This window comes from Microcebus murinus, chromosome 3 (genome assembly GCF_040939455.1).
Source record: "Microcebus murinus isolate Inina chromosome 3, M.murinus_Inina_mat1.0, whole genome shotgun sequence".
In the NCBI taxonomy this organism is placed as follows: domain Eukaryota; kingdom Metazoa; phylum Chordata; class Mammalia; order Primates; family Cheirogaleidae; genus Microcebus; species Microcebus murinus.
In genome coordinates, this window is record NC_134106.1 from 45110189 (window position 1) to 45133765 (window position 23577).

At 38.3% G+C, this 23577-nt stretch overlaps 2 protein-coding genes across 2 annotated transcripts in view; both read left to right on the forward strand.

Annotated features, from left to right (window-relative positions):
* RPS27A (ribosomal protein S27a) overlaps positions 1-23577 on the forward strand; it is a 488879-nt gene that overhangs the window by 91241 nt on the left and 374061 nt on the right. The window lies entirely within an intron of this gene.
* Positions 1-23577, forward strand: part of EML6 (EMAP like 6) — a 237896-nt gene that overhangs the window by 83049 nt on the left and 131270 nt on the right. Inside the window, exons 2-5 of the mRNA XM_012777818.2 lie at positions 7861-8020; positions 11424-11522; positions 15370-15438; positions 21916-22101. Coding sequence (XP_012633272.1) covers positions 7861-8020; positions 11424-11522; positions 15370-15438; positions 21916-22101 — 514 coding nt within the window. The remainder of the gene's footprint in view (positions 1-7860; positions 8021-11423; positions 11523-15369; positions 15439-21915; positions 22102-23577) is intronic.

Genomic DNA, 23577 nt, shown 5'->3' on the forward strand with positions numbered 1-23577 from the left:
CCATATTCTCACTGTCAGTCATGACTGGATTATGTTTCCAAACCCCATTTTTCTTGCTTCAGATGCTTTCTCTTTAAAGTGGTGTCTTCAGATAGTTGATTCCCCCCCCCCCCTTTGGCCTACTTCATGTGGTTTACTAGTTTAAATCTCAGAGGGTAGTCTTATTTTTAAGTGTTAGAGGATAATTCACTATAGCTCTCTAGTATGTGAGTTTCCCTGACTTAGAATGTTAATCTCCTGGGGTAAGGGGTAGGTTTCACATGTGTTTATCACGTGGCATTTAATTAATAACAATACCACCTGTGTAGTTAATGCTCACTATGTTTTAATCACTATTGCTTTAATTATTGCCTTAGGATTTATTCAATCCTCACAATAATACCTACTTTCTTTGAAGTAGATACTGTTTTATTCCTATCTTATAGATGAGAAACTGAGGCATAGAGAGGTTGAGTAATTTGCCAGAGATAATTTATGAGAAATTATTTGCTAGTAAGTAGAGCAGACATGCATCAGTGATACACTGGTAACCGTTGAACAACCTGCTCTCCAAGAGAAAAAATGTACACATATACATTCATAAGTTTATCATACACTTTACTGATATATGCAAAATATAACACACAACTTATAAATAAAAATACACTCTTTATTATGAATTCCATATTGCCAATCATTGCCAATTATGATAGAATGCTTTCGTTGGTGGTTGGTTTTTGTGGTGCTTTTTTGTTTGCAGAGCTCCTGTATTTGTGGTTAACCTGTGGTTGCAGTTCACCAGTGATAGAATCGCATGAGGAATAAATGCTTGGTTACTATCTGGTTCAGAAAAAGTGTCTCACGTGTCATTGACCAGCAAGTGTAGTTCCATCGTGGAATGTTCATTTTTTATTTATGTTAAGACAAAAGTGAAACACAAAGACTTATATTGGAATTTTAATCATTTGCCAATGATGGGAGCAGCTTCTTTGCTGAATTGGATACATTTTTGAATAGTGAAAAAATATTCTCAATCTTTTGTCATTTGCAATGTAACAACTGCAGACTAATATACTTTTAAGTTTATTGTGCATTATAAACATTTTATCCTTCTATGTCTTAAGTATAAACAATCACAAAACCATAAATCTGGGCTCTGATTTGTAGCATTTGTTGATTTCTGTGATGTAAATACTCCCATCATGGCTGATTTCAAGCCACCAGTGTGACATCATTGAAAGTGGAGTTGGGAAGAAGTGTGAAGTAATACACCATTCTTTGGTGTTTCTACCACATGGATAGGATGGTAGTAAATAACCTTAGGACTATAGATAATAGTGAAATGTAAAATGACTATGAAGTGATAAGTTTTGAGTATATATTACCTTTGTTGTAAATTTATATAATTTAACAGTAGCTATTTTGAACAACTTGTTCATAAAGCTTGTTAAGGTTTAATAATCAGTTCTAAATGACCAAGCCAAGCAGGCTCCAGCCATGCCACTGTATACTGTGATCCTGGGCAGCCAAAACTCTATCCTCTTAACTACCCTTTAATTGGGTATGAAGGTGTTGCTAGAATATAGAACCATACCAGTATAAGTATGGCACACAGGTATGGCAATACTCAGCTTGCAAGGTATTACATTTCTTCATTTTTCTCGTTGATTTTCATTAGGTGTACCATTCATCAAGCTTGTTGAGAAGACCAATTTGAGGGATCCTTGCTCAACCATGGATTAAATACAGCTCCCTTGCAGGTTAGACAGTTCCAGAAAATAGCAATGGATCCTGTGGTCTGTCCACATTGCTGTCACTCCCATTCATGCCACCCAAGCCTACCTGGAAGGCAGGCCCTCTCCATGGTGTCAGATAAGATCACAGTTCTGGTGGTGGTACTCGAGTGCCAAGTGCATCTCTAGGGACCAGGACTAGAGCACAGCCATCCCCATCCAAGGTCCCACTATTTCCAAGACCTGTGTTCAAGCCTGCCTTGGCATTTTCTGCCTTGCAAATGAACGTCCACTGAGGTTGGGTCACTCTCCTTTCAACCCACAAAGCTTCCCGTTTTGCCCTCAAACAGTCCCACCTCATGACCTTGATGTGCCTATGCTTCCAACATGGGGGAGGTGCTCTCAAGGTTATCCTAAGGGAAGAGAGGGAGATGGCTTTCATGCTTTCCTGGTGAGACCTTTGGGGTGGGGGGACCTAAACTACTAAAGTAATTACTGAGAGCATCACTGAAGCAGCCTGGGCAAAAATGAAATTAGGTTTTAAAAAGAAACGTTAGAATCATGAACATTTTTCAAATTCTGTACTTGGAACAAGTATTCAAATATAATTTCTTGCCTCAAGGAATCAAAAATGAGTAGTAGTGATCAGTGGTTTTTGTTGAACCTCCTAAGCAAGGCTACCTCTTTCCATAACCTTTTAATTCTCATCTTCTCCACTGCACAACATCTTTGGAAATCTTCCTTATCTCATCTGACATCAGGAAGACATGCTCCTGCCCTCCTGGCATGCTAGAGAAACAAATCAATTTCTTCTCCCAGATAGGTTGTTGAAAGTCCTTCTCTGCAGTGCTTTCCATTGCCATGGTAACAGAAGATGGGATTTCCCAGTGGAACTAGATTTGTACATACAGAGAAAAGCAGTTCTTTCAAAGCTTGATCCTTTTTTTTTTTTTTGTTGCCGTGTGTATAATACAATAAATACAATAAACTGAATACCAAAGGAAAAATAGAATGACACCAAACCTTTTTATGTAGGTGTGGAATGAGACTTCCATCGTATTGAGACCCTCAATGAAAAAGAGCCAATTTTAAAAGTTTTAATATTGTGACATTGCTACTGTAGCTATAATAATTTGCAAAATTCACAAAGTGCAAATCTTCTTACAAAAGCAAGGAGTTGAATTTAAAAACTCTCCAACTGGCAGAGGTAAAATATAAGTAATGTCAATACTTCCCGTGACAGTAAGAATCACAACTCTCATATGGTAAAGAAAGCAATGAGGAGCCCAAGATGGAACAGATACTTTGTGTAATGGTGGCACTCTCTACTTCTGTCATTCCCTCTGTGGAAGGGCACAATAGCGGGCATTTCTCATGAAATCTTAAGCCCAGGAATTCAGGGCATGTGATTCTGTATATCATGGCACTGTAGTTGGACATGAAGACCTAGCCTTTGCTCTCTCTACTGGTCAGCCTGACAGTACTTACTAGAGTGTGGCTTCTTAGGCTCAGGGCATTCTGTGGAGAGAGCAAACAGCAATTTTGAGGTAGGTAGAAAGAGATGGATTTGGGTGTTTTGTTTTGGTTTTGTGTATGTGCTTTTTGTAGAAAGAATCTCACTCAGGCGCCCTGGCTAGAGTGCAGTGGTGGCATCATCGTAGCTCACTGTAACCTCAAACTCCTGAGCTCAGGGGATCCTCTTGCCTCAGCCTTTCAAGTAGCTTGGACTACAGGCACATGCCGTGATGCCTAATTTTTCTATGTTTAGTAAAGACAGGGTCTCGCTCTTGCTCAGGCTGGTCTCAAACTCCTGAGCTCAAGTGATCCTCCAACCTCAGCCTCCCAGAGTGCTAGGATTACAGGTGTGAGCCACCACACCCAGGTTTTGTTTTTATGAGGAAAATCCATGCACATATATACCTGTCATTTAAAATACTCCTGAACTAAAATTGCAAAGATGTTTTGGGATTAGACAAAAGTAGATCCTGATCAAAATAACTTTTCATGAGATTCTTGAATTCCTAAATGCGGAGATGTGGGAGGAAGGGAATAGATACCTTGACAGAAGGTTAAAACCTCCTTATTAAATAAATGCTTATGCAACTACATCATTACTGATACCTTATATTATCCAGAGATTAAAGTTTATGAGGTTTTTTTTTTTCTCTCTCCTGAGGTCTAAAAAGTGCTGTTGAAATGATATGACAAATTTAAAGTAGGAGTAAATGCTATTTGGCTGTGCTCTGGAAGACACGGGATGCTATCGTTTTGTCACCCAGGTGACAGGAGTGAAGTTTCTGGAAAGCTGTTGGGAAAGTAACAAATGGTGGCAGAGTGCACAAAGGTTGTTCTGCCTTCTAGCTATTCTTGACATGGACTTAGATAAATAGTAACATTGTGAGTCACTAAGCAGTTCTGTTGCATCAAGCCAGAGAAGTGAGGTCAGAGACTCGCTGAGGAGGAATAGTTAACTTTGTTAATGTGCTCAAATGGCACAGGAGGAACCTGGAGAAATGGGTCTCACAGGCTGGAAAGATGACAACGAACTGCGTAAAGGAATTTGTGGCAAGAAAAGAATAACCACAATGTGAACTTTTTAATAAACTTATGTTTATTTATGTTTTCAAGCTTTAGTATGAAAAAGAATAACCACCACCAGAGTAAAACTACTTTAAGTCCAAACGGGATGTTTTTGGGGGGGTAGCACAGCTAATTGAACAATGTAGATTAATTATTCCAAATGCCTCTTTAAAGGTTTGCTGAAAGCTGTTCGTTCCATGTCCTCATTCAAAGAACTAACCAAGTCAGGAATTGTGAAATTAAAAACAACTGTCAGGAACAGTGACTTATTTATTTTATTTTGGATCCCAGGAATCTACCAAGTATCTCAAGCATTTTTAACTAGAAGTTGTGATCATAGCAAGAAGAGTTTAATTTATATCTCTTAAAAATGTTTGTGGCCATCCAGGGAATACTCTTTCCTTTTAAGTTCTAGTCCCTGGGTAGAGCCCATTGCCTGTAGCGGGCGGGGTGGGTGGGGTGGCGGGGGGATGGTATGGCAGTCGGAATTCGCTCCCTCTTCAGCAAATGTTTTGTTAATGCTCACTCTGCCAAGTGACATCCCAGAACTGTGTTTAGAGTGGTGGAAGAAGGCCCTGCCCTCGTGCAGCGTACAGTCTAGTTAATCCTTTTTCATTGCCTTTGGGACTCCAGGTGTGGTGCTAACCTGAGGAGCCTCGTTGTTTTTCCCACTAAAGATTGGATGGGCTTAAGGACATCCTTTCCCACGGTCTGGCTCATGGGCTTCAAACTCTACTGCAGCCAAGCTCTGTGAATTATAAATGCAGTCAGCCAGGCAGAATCTAATGTCAACTTTAACATGCCCACCTTTGCTTAGTCTCAAACATCTTAAATGCACCTTTCTTCAGCCTCACCTCGCTGTCTCTCACCTAATCCTTAACTGGCCTCCCTGCCTCTCCTGCTAAAACCCCTCACAGATCCATCTCACCGCTGCTAGGGTTACCCTCCTACACTGTGAAACTGTTCACACTGTGTCCTGGGATAATTGCTAGTGGTACCCTAACTTCCTGGCCTGGCTGGGGCTTTCAAGAGCTGGGCCTGCCTGCCTGCTCATGTCGTTTCCTGCTGTTCCCCGTAAGACTTCAACTGTGGACATTGTTCACATGAGCGCCCTTTGCACCTTTCATATGAACTCATGTCTTCCCTGGTGTCCTGGGCAGCTGATCAGTCCATCCTCTGTCTTTCTGTGTCACTGCATGTATATATTGACATATTGTAATTATTTGTTTACATGTCTTTACTCTTAAGGCAGGCCCCTTGAAAGATGGTGTTAGGTTTGCCCAGGGTGGGAACCCGAAAAGTATGTATAGGGCGGAATACAGTTCACGGAAAACTTAGATAGCATAAGGCCTGTGAAACAATAGCTGAAGAAGTCTGGAGAGTCTAGATATTGTAAATCCAACCTGACCACAGGGGCAGGAATTGGTAAGAGGGGAAACTTGCATTCCTTATCCCTCCTGATAAGGATGAAGCTTATCATTCCCTATTTCTGCAGGATGTGACTGAGCAGGAGTCCCAGAAACTGGTTGTTTGCAACTGTTCTGGCCCAGTTGCTCACTGCCCCTTGAAAAAACCCTCCATAAAACCCAAGGCTCTCCCCTTTCTTGTGTGGACACTCTTTTTGGCCTCTTACCATGTGCGTGCAGATGCTCAAATAAACAGCATTTTGCTACACCTGAGGCTTTGTGTGTCTCCCTCTTGGCTCCGGATCTAACACAGATGGCAGTGTGTTTTCTTTTTGCATATCTATGGGCTATAACCGACATATCATAGGTCCATAAGGGTTTGCTGAATAAATGAATGAGTTCAAGTATACCAGTGTGTCATAGATCTTGTTTTCAGACCACTTCCATCCACTTAGTTTAATGAAACAGACATGATACACCACCACCTTGCAGTTCTCTGGGACATCTAGATACCATCACATACCAGGTATAGCTCAACCAAATTGAGATCAGGAGGGTCAGGTCCTTTTATCCTTGTTGATCATCTCATCAACTCTGATACTAAAGTGTTCTACAACCTTAAAAAGTTTTAAAGCCTCTAGTATTCACTTATTATGAAAAAGCTGTCCTGTTAAGTGGCTTGTCTTTCTATATTACTTCCTTATAAAGATTCTGAGGATACATTTTCCAGCCAGTACTTGTTAGATGGCCAGCTCATTTAAAGTTACATAGTTTTGTTTTTAGAATGCATACTCTTTTCATACAGACATATATGTATGTTGATTGTATCTATATAATGCTAGTTACACAAAATGATGATGACTTGCATTGAGTGCTCACTGTGTGTCAGGCACTGTACTAAGTACTATAAATTCATTAGATCTATTAATTTTTATATATATATTGTCTATAAATAGTCTATAGACATAAATATATGTCTATAAATATTATAGTACTATAAATTCATTAGATCTATTAATTTTTATATATATATATTATGTCTTTTATGGATGAGGAAACTGAGACAAAAGAGACGAAATTTGTTCAAAGAAGCAGAGGTAGTAAGGGGCAGCCAATGTACAAATCTAGGTGCCTAGATATGTTCAGGATAGGTGCCTATCCTGAACATATACTCTCATTATAATACCATTCCAAAAATTGAAAAGAAACAAATGTGTAGACAGATACTGAAAATTGAAATGGGAAAAATTCTGTTTATTGCAATAAAATAATTTTAGACAGTGAGCTAGTTTTCCATATAGGTAATGTACTTATTTTTTTAATTCCCAATTACTTATTTTGTAGAAAAGTACAACTTCTGTACACAATGAATTTAAAACATTTGGGTGATTTCTCATCTAGAAATAATACTTCTTGTCTGCTACAGACTTCTCAAAATACTAGTTAGTATTTGACAAAGTTTTGTTTTTATTAAATGCCCTAGAAACCATAATCGTAGTAATCTTCAGTTCTTTTGGTGTCATGGTGACTTACGTAAAGCAGAAATTTTCATTTAATATGTATAATCTATGGCAAGGGACACAGAAATAGCACTTGACTCTGGGACCCTTCAATACTGTAAAATCCTAATGAGTGTAGTATCCAGAGCTTCTGCAAGCAGGTTTAATTCTGAGACATGAACTTTGTCCTAGCAACAGCATTTTTTTCAAATCAGTCAAAATCTAGGTTGAAAGCTCAGTAATATTTTGAAAATCTGTAAGTAAATATCATGACAAAGCAATCATAGAACCATATATATAATTTTAATCAGAGAATTATAATAGTGTCTGATTTTTTTTTTTTTAACGTAACCAGTGGGTAAGGCCAGATAAAATTATTGAACAAACTGTGCTAAACCTCTTTGCCAAAGTTGAACATTTCAATTTAGACCAATTGGTAATTATTTTGGGGGGGGAAAGTTCAGGATTTCTCTTGCAATCATCTTGTTAGGTGATTAAAATGAGGAATATTAAAGTACATGATAAATGTAAACAAAAATAAAATAATAAAATAAAATGAGGAATAGATAAAAGACTTGGATAAAAGACTATCAATTGTTTTCTTTTGTTGTTGTCATTGTCCTTCAGTTGGAAGGTATGAAAAGAAGCCTTTTTCTCTTTCAGCCTTGCCTTACACCCAGACAAAACTCTTGTTGCAACTGGCCAAGTCGGGAAGGAGCCATATATATGCATATGGGATTCCTATAATGTTCAGACTGTGTCTATTCTTAAAGATGTCCATACACATGGAGTTGCCTGCTTGTCTTTTGACTCAGATGGACAGGTATGTTTTTTTCTTCATTTGTTTTCTTTAATGTCTTTTCACAATTTGCCTAAAATGATAATGCAAATAGCCAGTATACTCAAAGTCCAGAAACCCTTGGTGGTTCCTTTGGTAGCCTCCTAGAATTTCTTACGTTTCTGACACTTTTCCAAGGCATGGCACTAATACCTGGCCCTGGATAGGCCCCTGTTTGGGTTCTCCCAGTCTCACCATCTGATTAAAAAGTCTCTCTGTAAAAGAAGTCAGGAATTCATGCTCATGAGTTGTTGACCATGCCTCAGTAATTCCACATTTTCACCATTGTTAGCTTCCTATTTAGAATAAGGGCTGAACCAAGCCTTACTCACAGACTCAAGCCCTGAGCATTACCTTAGTGTACCCCCTTGCTTTCAGAAGATAACATCACGTCGTAATAATCTGCCAGGAAGATTCTCTTTGACCCTTTACCTTGAGGCATCTTCTAACTCCTCCCTGCCCCGTCCCAATTCACTCACTCACCAATTCCTGTGTATTTATAAGTTTCTTTACAGTAACTCTGACATTCATCCTCTCCTTATTTTCTCTGCCATCCTTTAAATTCCAAGTCAGTGCCATGTCTTACTTAGTTTAAGAAACCTCTAAGCTATTCTCTTCATGGTCAACTTCTTGCTGATGTATTTCACTAACTGAAAGTGTCAAGGTATCGTTTTAAAACCACCAAAAGCTTCGGGCCCCCACTGGATGAAGGCCACACCGTGTAGTTGGGCATTCTAGGCTTACCAGCTTTGCCAGACTCATCTCCACCCTCTTCTTGTCGTGGAACTGGACGAGTTTGCAAGATTCCTCTACCAGGCCTTGCCCCTCGCGCACCCCCATGCCCTTTCCTGCCCACCTGGAGTGCCCCACACACCCTCTTGGCCCCTTGAGTGAGTGACCCAGGCTTTGAAGACACTTCAGAAGTCTTCGTGAAGCCTTTCCAGTCCTAACAAAGTTTTCTCTCCTTCCTTTGACCTATAGCAACACTTGGCAGAAAAAATATGTTAATATGTTCTAGCAAAGGAAGTGGAAACACAGATGCGTCATCCCTGGCACCCACTGCGTTCACTCCTCGCTAAGGCTGCGCCTTTTCTCCCCAGCCTTCTCCACATCCCCACGCCACCCTTCCTCTGTCTCTTTCACGCTCCATATCTCTGCCTGTTAATTCCTCCAATGCAAGTTTTGGCAAATTTCAGAGTTAATTCTATAAGTCAATGCCATGGAGAGATCTGTAAAATTACTCACAGAGGCCTGACAAAACCGAGAGTTTGTGGGAAATTCAGTGGATTAAAAAGGTGTTGACCTGGTTTGAGTCACCTTTTTTTTTTTTTTTTTTTTTTTTTTTAACAATTAGCATTTACTTAGTGTGCTGTACTATTTTAAGAGCATTGATCATTATTCATTTTTCTTTCTAGAACTAGATTCACTACATTGTATAGTAAATGCTAATTCCCAAAATATATATATATTCTCGATTTTACTACTCTAATCTCAATCCAGTTTAATCAGGTTAATGCATACATCCCATTGTCTATCAGTGGCTAAAGAGAACTAGCTGGATAGTGATATTTGTTCAGGCTCGCAGTTAAATTGACTTGTTGATTAAACTGAATGAGTGTCAAAATGCTATGCACATACAAGTAAAATATATGCTCATGTGTACTTGTATGCACATTCTCTAATCTGGTATTTGAGCAAACATTCTTTATCAAAATTTGTTCTCAAGTGTCACAAGAAAATGTAATGCAGCAGGGGGAAACCCAGCTTTAACTTTTAGTTTTTTGCCCATGTTATTTCATATTAGAATCCTAGCTATTCTCCCAGCTTCCATGTGAAGGTGGGGGTGGGGGTGGACTGCATGGTAGCTCCTATCTGTTTGCCCACAATGGATTTCATGGCTTGTTGATGCCTATTGCTTCAGGTCTGCCTTATTCCCTGGACAGAGTTCACTGGAACTGAATGATATTTAGAAAATGATAAATGGCCCATCACCTCACAATCAACGAAAGGCAAAAGAAATGCTTTTCAGGTGGCTCTGGGGCCTGTCACTACAAATGAACAAAATAGGTTTCTTTTGGCTTTTTCTCAATAAAGAAATGTCAGTTTTACTTTGGTGCCCCTGTTTAAATGCTTTTTCTATTTTTTTTTTTAAAGCAGCAACAGCTAAATGGAATTCACCCACTTTAGATTTTCTTATGAGTGAAAATATAACCATGTCTTATTTTCATTGCTGGAACCCTCAATTAAAAATTACAACAAAGACTACCTTTCTTAAAGGCACATTTTAAAACATCTATTTATGTTTTCTTATACTTAATATTCCTAACGAAAGCCATCTTTAGTGAAGAAATCTGAATAATCCCTACATAACAACACACGTATACCTTCAGCCATACGTGGCTGTCTTTCCATACACACCATGTGAGTGTGTGCATGTGCACGTGCACACAAACATACTCAGTGAAGCACTCAGTATACTTGGGTAGTACTATAAAAAAAACCTTTTATTTACATTACTTTGCTTGACCCACATAACAATCCTATGAAATAGAAAGAACACATATTTTTACACTTATTATAAATGAGAGAACTGAGATTTAAGGAGGTTAATTTTTCCAGGGTCTTTTGTCTGGCTATTTACTAATGCAAAGTCAGACAAGAAGCAAAATCTACTTCCTCCCAGTCCAGACTTCTGTTACATGATGCTGTTTCCTTGTAAGTGGTATCCTGTAAGAACCTCAGATTTTGGTGTTCCTAATGCCTGTTTTTTGACACTTGTGACTTTGTATATAATCATAGGTGTTGAATTTTCTTTTCCTTTTTAAGGACAAGTTCTGATCTGAAACCCAGGGAATTTAGGCTGGGAAATGAAGTACCAGATTAATTTTGCTAAGATTATATATTCTCCTTTAGTCACTTTAAATGTTTGTGAAATTATAGAAAACTAAGAATGAAAATGTTCACTTATTGAATTTGTCTTGGAAACACTTTAGTAGTTTGAGGCTTTTAGACTATGGATTCCTAGGCTCTTATAAATCTTGCATTGATTTTTTAAACTAAAAATTTAAGTTAAGCATTTGAAACCCTGCCTTCAAGTTCTGTTCCTATTGACTTTTGCCAATTTATCAGACTTCATGAGAGTTTACGTGTATGATTCTTATGTTTGGAAAGGACAAATGAGCTGTAGCTTTTTTGAAATTTCAGAATATACTAATGGAAGTCATCTATTGTTGATAGTTTTGGGTTTAAGATGGATTTTGAGAAATTAGTTTGTCATAAGATATATAATGTATAACCCATATAATCAGTAACTATTTCTTAAAAGAGAACATGAATAATAGGAAGTCTTCCTATCACTGTCACGTATTAAAATTATTCTTGTTTTTAGCGTTTAGCCTCTGTGGGATTGGATGCCAAAAACACGGTCTGTATTTGGGACTGGCGGAAGGGGAAACTTCTGGCCTCAGCCACCGGCCATTCCGACCGGGTAAGGTCTTGTGGGATCAAGCTATGCAGATTTCACAACTGTGGGAAAACTGTGATGTCACTTCTCAGACTTTAATATTTTAAAATTTGCCATGTATAGACTTTTCTGACATAATTCAACTTATAAACATCCTGTTTCTTCATGATTGACAGCTAACTGTGTTGTTGTGATTGCTTCTGGTGCTCAAATACTTTATTTGAATTGTTACTGCTTTTTATAGGCAAAGCAAATTTTTGGTGCTGGCATTTGGCAGCTTTATAAAACCAAAATAGAATCGAACTTGAAATTATATGTTTAGATGTATTCATTTAGAAATGGAAATAGAAAATATTCACAAAACATGATTACAAGGGTATGTATTTTGATTTCAGATTGAATATAATGACTACTGTGATTCGTTGTTACATTTGAGAATATTGAATGTAAATTGTAGCCTACTTATTCATATTGAAGCCAGTGTGATAAATAATTCCATGTAGTCATAGCTGGTAAGATGGCATAGACATACAACTGGTGAGAAGTCTGTTTCTCCAGTGTCTTGTATAATTAAAATAATTCAACCTCTATTATTGTCTTGATTTTATAGTTTAAAAGAGAAGTGAATATGCATGACTATCTTACTTAAATTCCCAGTTGTTTTGTATTTCTGCACAATATAAGTGTTCACATAAAATGAGGCCCTAATTAAACATTAAATTCACCTTCTTTTGGTATGAAATCTAAGGGGTATTTGTGTTGCAGGGGGTTAATATGAATGATACATTCATCTATGGAGTTTTGTAGTTGTAAGAGGACCCCACAGTTGTTGAAATTCTACTCCAAGAGTGATCAGCCATAGAATTTCAGTGTTGGACCGGAGGGGCACCAGGTTTCTTCCAATGGCCCCAACCCTGGCTACCTATAGAATTCCCAGGGAGACTTAAATACTTAACAGCCTAATGACACTCAGGCCTTATCAGGGATTCTAATTTAACTGATTAATTAAATACTAACTTAGTATTTAATAAACTGTTTAGGTTGAAAACATTTGTGTTGCTTAAGTTTCAGATGTTACTTTTTGTGCTTATACTATGTTATACTATGATTCCATTGTGCTTTTTTATTTTTTTTATTAAGACAAGAGTCTCTCTGTTTCCAGGGCTAGAGTGCCATGGCGTCAGCCTAGCTCACAGCAACCTCAAACTGCTGGGCTTAAATGATCCTTTTGTCTCAGCCTCCTGAGTAGCTGGGACTACAGGCATGCGACACCATGCCCGGATAATTTTTTTCTGGCTATTTTTAGATGTCTAGCTAATTTCTTTTTATTTTTAGTAGAGATGGGATCTGTCTTTTGCTCAGGCTGGTCTCCAACTCCTGAGGTCAAATGATCCTCCTGCATCGGCCTCCCAGAGTGCTAGGATTATAGGCATGAGCCACCGCCCCTGCCCTCCCACTGTGTCTTATGAGGGAAGTTGAGTAGGACTGGATTTAATATGTGAATTTCCAGTGATCACAGAAAGTGAGCATGAGACCAGTTCACACTGTTGTGATGCCATACCTAGCTCCAATGAGAACAAACTCATATGATATCTTAATTCTTCTGCAATTTCTACTTCTATTTCTAAATCATTTTATGTAGTCTGACCTGAGTTAGTGTACTGGATGTCAAAATTTGGGGCCTATTACCTTGGAGAAAGTAGAAAATTAAAGTTTGAGCACTTGCAATCAATAAAATCTCTTAGAAAAATAGCCTAATGTAATCACCTTGTCTTTGTATATGAAGTGCTTTTGTTATTACTGTTAAACTAAATCTTGCTTAAGGCTATCTCCATACCTTAAGTCCCTACATAACAACTGAAACCTAGCTTGGTACATAACCAAACTTGAAAGCCCAAGAACATACTTTTGCAACAAATAGCTGAGTAGCAGCTGAGCTTCAGCCAATCAATGGCTGCCACCTGATCAGACCATGCCCAAATAAAGCTAACTCAAGCTGTTTCTGTACCTCATCTCCTTTTGCTGTCTGTCAGTACTGCCTGCCCTGTTGCAGAGCTCTCTGAACCTCTTCTGGTTATGAGAGCTGCCCAATTTGCAAATGGTTCTTTGCTCAATTAAACTGTTAAATTTAATATGTCTAAAGTTTCTAACGTACTACTGGATGGCACCCAACCTGCCTGTCTGATGTCGGTAACTGGGCCCTATTGCTTTGTTACACTTTTTTTTTTTTTTTTTTTTTAAAGACAGAGTCTTGGTCTGTCACCCAGGCTAGAGTGCAGTGGCGTTGTCATAGTTCACTGAAACCTTGAACTCCTGGGCTTAAGCGATACTCCTGCCTCAGCTTCCCAAATAGCTGGGACTACAGGCACTCACCACCACGCTCGGCTACTTTTGCTACTTTTTGTAGAGACAGTTCTGGCTCGTTTTCAGGCTGATCTTCAAATCATGAGCTCAAGCAATCCTCCTGCCTCACTTCCCAAAATGCTAGGATTACAGGCGTGAGCCACCATACCCAGCCTGTTAACACTTCCCAGTTAGGGGTAGATTGTAAAAAGTGCAATGGTACTCTAGTGAGAAGTCTAATTTTAAGAGCCCAAGATGTTTTAATAAAATAGTTTAAAATACTGTTCCTCCAGGCTCTATAATTTGTATCACACATTGTTTTATTTGTTACTGATACCTGGATGCCAATTGACTGCTTGTGGTTAACTTCAAGATTATCTTCGGTATTATGTCAGTGGCTAAAATACTTAATCCATTACATTTGCATAATGAGTGCTTTATGGGCTGCAAAATAATTTCACATGCCTTATCTAATTGACCTCATAACAGAACTTGAGGTGATATTATTCACTGTGGAGAAGATGAGGTTAGGGTAGAGAGGCTGAGACTTGCCTGAGCTTTGTTAAGATGGATACTTAGATCAAGTTCTTTTTCTTCAGTGCTCTTTCTGGAGTCCGTGATTGCTCCATTCTATGTGATGAGAAGTTAGTGGCCCAGGTTATTTCTTTGGTCTAGACTTTGGCCCTGACAATTAGTCCTTCTCTTTCTATCAGGACATCACAGCATGTAATCCACGGACCACCTACCTCCTGGAGTCTGTTTAAAAATCCAGGTATATCAGGACTAAATTCCAGATCTACTAAATGAAAGTATCTCAGGCTCTGGAAATGTGCATTTTAAGCAATTGCTGCTGGTGATTTGACTCTCGTGATTGACAGTCTCTACTCTGTACCCAAAACAGGGAGAACTACCTGCAAACTGTCTGATAGCTCTTCTTAAAGAATTCAGTAACATTAGTAGATATATTTCAGTTCCTTGGATAATTGAAAATAGTATTTTGGGTCAAATTAAAATGGTGGCCTAAAGGACTACTGACTTTAAGTTAGTGTCAGATAAACGCCTCTGCCTTAAGTTTATGCATATTAACTTCTAAGATTACTGGAGATTTTTGGCGACATTGAATTGTTAACCATTAAACATTCTCATAGTTAAAAGAATTATAAAATGCTTCACTATAATTTTTATTGAAAAGCTATCTCCAAAGTTTTATTAACACTGTGAAGAGTTAAATAAATTTTAATTAAAAATTTATCCTAAATCGTCAATTTGTTTATTACCTCAGTTGGACAAAATTAAAAATGACACCAGTTTGTTCTCAGTGATTGTGGCCTCTCTCAGGCCTGAGGTAAGTAGACATAAGGTCATAAAGTGTGTGTTAACATTCCCAGGGGGCAAATCTTCCATTTTTATTCTGTGCAGGTAGCATTGTGTTCTAAACATTCAGGTAGAGCCTTGGCAATTGGACTGGTATCTGGAAGAAGGCAAGAACATAAATGATCAACATGGCAACTTTTAATTTTTTTAACAGATTTTTGATATTTCCTGGGATCCATATCAGCCAAACAGAGTGGTTAGCTGTGGAGTAAAACATATAAAGGTAAAGTAGTTACTTAAAAAAATTTTTTTGGTACCATGTATAAAAAGAACTTTAGGTGTTAATATAGATTTGTTGTTCACAGACTGCTTGACTTCACTTTTTTTTTTTTCTTAAATGTAGAGCCCTCTTACCTGTTTCTCTGATCCTAAAGCGAGCTAACATTAGCTGGTGGGGCTCTTTTAGGAATGCAAAGAACAGTCAAAGTGTTCAGCAGGCAGCTGAAAAGGAAACTTTATGCTAATTAAATACTAAACTGAAGACTCCATGAGTTTGCATGTTTTAAAGCAGTTTTGATTTTTAACGTTGTGAATTAGGGTTTTGCATTATAATGAATATCAGCATGTATTGCATGTAAAAACTCTGACATGTTGATATGTTCCCTTAGAAGAAAGGTGCCTACATAGAAATATATTGTGCTTTTACATAGAGGGATATATAGTACAAACCTATCTGGGCCTTTGGTTTTTAAATGCCCATCTCTCTGTAGTCTTCATAGCCCACACTTGCCTCAAGCTAGGCTCACATTTGCTGCTTCCTGTTTTGTTCATAAGTAGCAAAATTAACAGCATCAACAACATCCTTTGCTCTGACATACCAAAAATTTTTCCTGAACTCTGAGATATATGGCTTAGGATCTTCTGTCTGTAGGATTGTAAATAATAAAATGTGAAGTCCACAAATAAATGTGTAAGGATTACCTGTTTGCATAAAGCATATATGGATCTCTGCTTGTACAAAACTGATACATTCTATACAAGCAAGGTAGATATCTGTGTAACGCCTCCAACTAACCCCTCCCTTTTCCCAGTTTTTTTGTTCTTCTTTTGGTCTAGTTTTTCATGATTCTTATTATTCCTACTTGGTGGTTAAAAAGGGACAGATGATTAAAAATGCTCAGAAACCTGGCAATATCTATCCATCTTGGAATTTATCCCAAAGAGCTGATTTATTGAGTAACTTATCAATACCAAATAAAACCAAACAGAAGAAAACCTGAAACCACCTAACTATCCCTGGATATTTAAATAAGATATGGTATATTCATATGACATACTATATAATCATAAGTTATGTTTTAGATATTGGGAAATATTCAAGATCTCTTTTGAGTGGGAAAGTTTACAGTCTATTTGGGGGGGGGGGATCTGTAGTGTGGGAAACAAAGCCATTGATCCCCTAAAGGTTCACTGAAAAAACACTGACATGAGACAGATCATTAACAGGAGGAGAGACACTTATTTAACATGTATACACAGGAGCCTTCAGAATAAAGATACAGGGGAAATCGTTCATTTTTATGCATAGGTTCAACAAAGTATGGACAGCTATATAGAAATGTGACAAAAGGGTATGATGCTAACAAGCTGAGTGGGGGAACCCAGCAAGGCCTGTCTGTCTAGATTGTTCCTGGCCTCTCTGAGCATGCATTCCTTCCTTCTGGTGTGGGGCAGGACCGTTGCTGGAATTGGAGGTCTTACGACCCACAGTCAAACAAGGTAGGTCAGATAATTTCTTTATGGCCAGGTTTTTTTTTTTGTTTTTTTTTTTTTTTTTTTTTTGAGACAGAGTCTCACTTTGTTGCCCAGGCTAGAGTGAGTGCCGTGGCGTCAGCCTAGCTCACAGCAACCTCAAACTCCTGGGCTCGAGTGATCCTTCTGCCTCAGCCTCCCGAGTAGCTGGGACTACAGGCATGCGCCACCATGCCCGGCTAATTTTTTTATATATATATCAGTTGGCCAATTAATTTCTTTCTATTTATAGTAGAGACGGGGTCTCGCTCTTGCTCAGGCTGGTTTTGAACTCCTGACCTTGAGCAATCCGCCCGTATGGCCAGTTTTTACACAGAATAATTTTAGGTTTGCTGGCTTTTGGGAAAAGTTCTGTTTTCTAGGACCTGCCTTGGGCAAGAGGGATTATAGTTTGTATGGCTAGCCTCAGGGGAAAATGGGACTGAGAGACAGGACAGGAGATCAGAGAGAAACTTTTGTTTCTGAGGCCTTCATTTTGGGGTGCTGTTTTCTAAGCCCTATCATTGGCTTTGGCTTTTTTTTTTTTTTTTTACTTTAAACATACATTTTTCTTTTTTTTTTTTTTTTTTTTTTTTTTTTTGAGACAGAGTCTCGCTTTGTTGCCCAGGCTAGAGTGAGTGCCGTGGCGCCAGCCTAGCTCACAGCAACCTCAATCTCCTGGGCTCGAGTGATCCTTCTGCCTCAGCCTCCCGGGTAGCTGGGACTACAGGCATGCGCCACCATGCCCGGCTAATTTTTTATATATATATCAGTTGGCCAATTAATTTCTTTCTATTTATAGTAGAGACGGGGTCTCGCTCTTGCTCAGGCTGGTTTTGATAAACATACATTTTTTGTGTGTGGGAAATATATTGAAAAGATATCCCCAAATGTTAAACAGTTATCTCTGGGTAGTGAGTTGGTAGACAACTTAAAATTTTTCCCTTTTATATTTTATTTAAAAATTATTTCATAACATATATTCTAAAATTAAAATAATGAAAAAGAAGACAAAAATAGGCCTAGAGGTTTCACTACTCAAAGGTATAAGATATCCTACCAGCACTTTACGGCTTCATAGATATTTTATAATCCTTGTACAAAGATGCGTTTTTGTTTTGTAACCTGAGGAAACGTCTACTGAAATACAGGTACTTTTTGCTTTAGCTCCAGTTGGAAGCTGCTCCTCCTATGTGTTCTACCTGAAAGACAAACGCATTAAATTTAATACTTGAGTTTAAACTGTGTGAAGGAACAAAAAAACCCATATTTTCAATTTGCTCGAGGTTCAGTGATTAAAACAGAACATTCTGTAAGAAAGGCAAAACCAAAAACCTCTATTGATAAAGGAGAGACGCCAGCTGGCTTAGAGGCATGCTGTCTCAGGAAGGGCAGGTTGTCAGAGCTGAGCCCGGGTGGGTGGGTGGGTGTGGGAGGAAGGGGTTGGGAGGCAGCAGGGCCTGGGGGAGGGGTTGCACTCCCGTGGAGAGTTAGTAGGGAGGCAGTGGTCACCTTGGAATCATGGGACTGGGGAGCTGGAAAAGTCCATGGCTCACAATATGTTCCAAGATTGCCAATGTTTTCATCACCAAAGAACCTATTTCATAATCTTATTTCGAAAGGAGCAAATACTTTGGAAAATTTTGGCCACAAAATAGCCATTAACTAAAAGTCCCCTTAGCACTCTTCTATTAGTCAAAGATATATGTCTGCCAACATGATCTCCTGATTAGCCTAAAATATGCTGAAACACTGAGTAGTTCTTTCAGCTATGAGTAAAAGAACACGTGAGCTTGTGAGCCTGGTCTCTATCAGGCTGTGGTGGCTTTCTAGATGTCTGGGACCCTCAGCTGGCACATTCCACAGTGAGGAAGCTGAGGCCAAACCCAAGGGGGTTTATTTGACTTTGAAGCCCAATTCTTCCCTCTACTCAACTGTGGGCAAACTATTCTCCCAAAGGCTGAATTACTTGTCCCTCACCCCAAAACAAAAAATACACACACACGGATCACTACCTCTTCAATTCATTTAAGACTGTTCTGGTAAACAGTGTATGGAGCCAACAGGACACAATATTCATTTCTTTCCCTATTGTCTAGGATCACAAAAAATGGTGGCAGAGGTAAGATTTAAACTCAGCCTCTGGCTCCCTCTGCAGAGCTCTTTCCACTGAGAAATTATGTCCTTAATGATCTGTCTTGGCTTAACTTTTTTCCAAAAGAACAACACATTTATTGGATTCTAACTAGATTAGCCGCTTAACTGGTAGAATTCTCCAGATTCTTCATCTCTTTCCATCCTTGGTTAACTCTAACTTTTAATTAGTTCTAAAAGCAGAGATAGATAAAATTCTGGAACTTTATTTTAAAACATCAAAAGCTGCTTATCCTGTTAAATTTAATTGTTTTAGCAGACTTGGGCATTTTTTTTCCCTTAAGCAAAGACAAACATTTTTACTTCAAATGGAAGAATCTGCAAACATCCACCCAGCCATCCTTTATTAATTTTGTTTACAAATAAGCCTGCAACAAATTTAGGCTTCAACAAATTATTTTTACTAACTATATTTTTTATATCCAATTCTCAGGATTCCTCTACTTCTTCTCCCCCCCCCCAAAACCTACCTTAACATTGAATGAATGATTCCAGTAACAAGTTGAGTACAAAATCTTCACACTCTGAGAAAATACTTTTATGTGAAATGTTTGTAGCTAGAGTGAGGTGCTCTCTGGTTTTGCAAATCCCCAGTTTGGCAAACAGGCAGATTTCAGTGATCTGAAATGAATACTTGAAAACAGTAACAGTTGAGCATTATCTGCCTCATTGGTTTTATAGCAAGTGAGCCTACCAGGTTTGTGGGTACGGTTGAGTCGTCTTGAGTCAGACAGAAGGGACCTTGGGGATTACCCAGGATCAGAAGAACTCCAAGCTGCCTGCCAGTTCTAACAAAATGTACATTACAGTCTGTGAATGGAGATTGGAGAAGATGAGTGTCTCTTCATTTGAAATGAATTTAAAACTTCCACTGTTTTCCAAATAGGAAATAGTTCTCAAGAAATAATATTTCAGGTATTTACCACTTTCTGCAGATGGTCTCCTATTTATCCTGGCATCACATCTATATATGTGTTTTTAGGGAATCATTTGACTATTTGGAATGTTTCCTGTTGGCATTATGCTATCTGGGCAATTTTTTTTTTTTTCAAAAACCTTTGTGTAAATCAAGTCTAAGGGTAATGGTCCCTATTTTGTGGTTATCCACCTGGAAATATTGAAATAACTCAGGCCAGGGGTGCACATCCGAAGTTAAAGGACAAAATAATTCCTCTCCTTTTAATCTTCATGCATGAGAAGTAATGAGAAAGGAAAATGTCTGCCTTAAGCCATGAACAGCAAGTTGTTTGGCATGTTTGTACAACCAGTAATTGTTTATGTTGAATAGATTGTTCAGGTTCAGGGTTAAATATTTTCCAAAGCTCATACCTGAATAGCTTTTCCCCGGGTCTTTTTGTTCTTCTGACATATACTTTAACACCTCTCCATAAACATAATATCCAAAGAAATGAATCACCAGAGTTGATATTTTCCTCCTTTGAAAGAAGAATCCTGTGTTGCCTCAAATGGTTGAATAATCTGCCGTTAGTCCTCACCCAAAGCAAACCCTTTCTTCTGGCTCCTTTGCCACCCAGCTGCCTGAATCCTGTCCAGCTTGATGGTGCTGCCATCCCAGAACTGCTTCCTCCAGTATCCAACTACTCTGAGAGGACCACCATTTTTCCTTTCCTGCAGGCACAAATATTAGGTTGTCACTGATTTTATTCCCCACCCCGCCCCCACGTTCCCGGCACATGGATTTGTCCAGTCCTCTCCTGAACTCAAATGCCATTTCTTTCTCACCACTGATCCAAGTCCTACTCTTACACATTCTATATCATTCAGCTTGGCTCTTTATCTTTGAGTTTCCTTGCTACCTGTGTGTAGCCTGAATATGCTGCCCTGAAATTGTATCTCATTGTTTGAATATGTATCTTCATGAGATTCAAAGTTCTCAAGACAAAGATAAAGATTGCAGTATCTTCTCGGTTATAACGCCATTGACCCTCACCCTCAGCGAGCCTCTTCTTTCTTCCAGATGGAGATAACAGTATCTGCCTTAGCCTGTTCAAGGGTATTGTGAGGATCAAGTCACGTAGCATATGTAAAGAGCCTTTATAAACTCTGAGGAGCTATATCAGTGGCAAAGAGGTTATTCCCGTTGATTAAAAACTACGTCAAAACAAAATATTTTTTCTTTAGAACCATAGGAGTGTCCTTGCTGCCTTCTGTGAAATAGCTCAGGCTTTGTGCTTATGGCCTTCCATACAGTGAATTATGCAGCTAAAATGGAAAAGCCTAGTCGATTATTTGGCTACATGAAAACTCACATTTAGAAACATTTCTGAGTAATATTTGTTTGGTGAAGATTTATGACATTTTTAGTTAGAAATTATTTCTGAATATACACATTAAAAATGCCTAGAGATATCAACATGCTAACCGGAAGTTGTAAATCATTTCAGTTTTCCTTTTTATAGCTATCTGTATTTCTAAACTTCTCTACAATGAACCTATACTAGTTTTATAATTTTTGACAAAATTAAACATTTGTATACTTTATCCAACTCTGAGAACATCGTCTTCTATAAAAATGCTATTAAACAATAAGCAAAGTTTTAAAATATTGGAACTTTAAAAAATTTTTAAAAAAATATTATAGGTTTTTTTCATGCTTATGGTTTTTTTCATGCTTCATGTTGGATAAAATGTTTTGAGATTTTGTGCTGTCACAATGAAGCAAGATAACTTATTTGTGCCCAGTCTGGATGTAGCAAATCATGGAAAATGTACTGAAGTATAAACAAATATCAATAACACAATTATATTGCAATACTCTATTTTTGGATCTCTTTTATCACTTGCTTCTTCCTAGTTTTGGACACTATGTGGAAATGCCCTGACTGCAAAAAGAGGAATATTTGGCAAAACAGGGGATCTTCAGACCATCCTTTGCCTTGCATGTGCCAAAGAAGACATCACCTACTCTGGTGCTTTAAATGGCGACATCTATGTCTGGAAAGGGCTCAATTTAGTTCGCACTATTCAAGGAGCACATAGCGTAAGTATTGCCACTTGGAAGTCTTGGGATAATCTATTAAGTAAGACCACAAATCCCTGTATATTGTCCCCATTGCTTTAGAATCAGAGGACTCTGCTGAGCACTTACAAAATACTTATGAAGATTTTCCAAATTATGTTTGTTCACCTAAAAGAAAGCACATTTCAAAAGCATCATACCTTAATTAGCCTTCACCTTAACTATTGACTGGCTGATTGGTGTTATTCATCGGCAGCAGTTTGACAGAAGACTAGAACTATTTCCTCATCAGTTTCATCTTACCAGCACTTGTCAGATTTTAGTGTGCCTAAGAATTTCCAGGGGATCGTGTTAAAATGCAGATTCTGTCTCAGCAGGTCTGGGATGATATCACTGCTGCTGATCAGTGGTGCATACTTTGAATAGGAAGGGTGTAGACAACTATTTTATGTGGGTTGGTTAAGGTCGATTTTCCTCATTCTGTATGTTGACGTGCAGGGTGTCACCTTAACATTAGTGTCACAAGCTCTTAAAATGCAAACAGAAGCCATCAAGAACCTTCCATCTTCTGATGGTCTGTTCCATAAGAACAAGGGAAAACTTACCACGCTGCCCTTTTTTTGATAATTGTGAAAATAGTTACATTGTTATATCCACAGTTGACAAAGTGGAAACATCCAGGAGAATGGGGAGAAGATGTAGAAGGCAAAGCCTATTGTACTGAATGGAAATTGGGTAAAATGCTGTTGGAAACTTGACAGACCTTTAGCTTATTGCCTCCTAACTGATTCCCTGTTACTCATATTTAATAATATGAAGAAAAGTTTAACCAACTCTTAGCAAAAGAGCTATGAAACTTTAGATTTTTCATTGCCTTGTATGTTGCAGGCTAATTTTCTTGGCTTCGCTAATTACCAAATAGCTTTTAAAACAGTTAAAAGGTCAGTATTGTCCTCATTCATAAAAGCAGCTGCCTTAGTAACCTAATTTCTTTTTAGGCTGGTTCTTATGTCAACATTATATTCTTGCAGTCCTTTACAACAAAGCAAACAAGGTATTTTCCTGTGGAAGGGCATCTTTAAATTATGGAACTATTTCACTTGTGAAAAGCATCTTCAGATGATGCTTAACAACTGAATGCAAATACTAGTTAAGCCTTTAGTTAGGTTCAGGTGAAGCCTTCCTGCACTAATTGAGATGGGTTCCAGGCACCTTTGCTACCTGTAAAAATGTTTATGTTCCTAACTCGTATATCTTATTTTGGGCAGCCACTTATATGAAACACGTCCATTGTTGTCTTTTCTCTATAAGAGTCAGTTGTCACATAAAATAATTTATTATTTCCATATCTGTTTTAACCAAGTTATCTCAGAAATTTTTTTTTTTTTTTTTGAGACAGTCTCATTCTGTTGCCCCAGCTAGAGTGCCGTGGCATCTGCTTAGCTCACAGAACCTCAAACTCCTGGGCTCAAGCAATCCTACTGCCTCAGCCTCCCG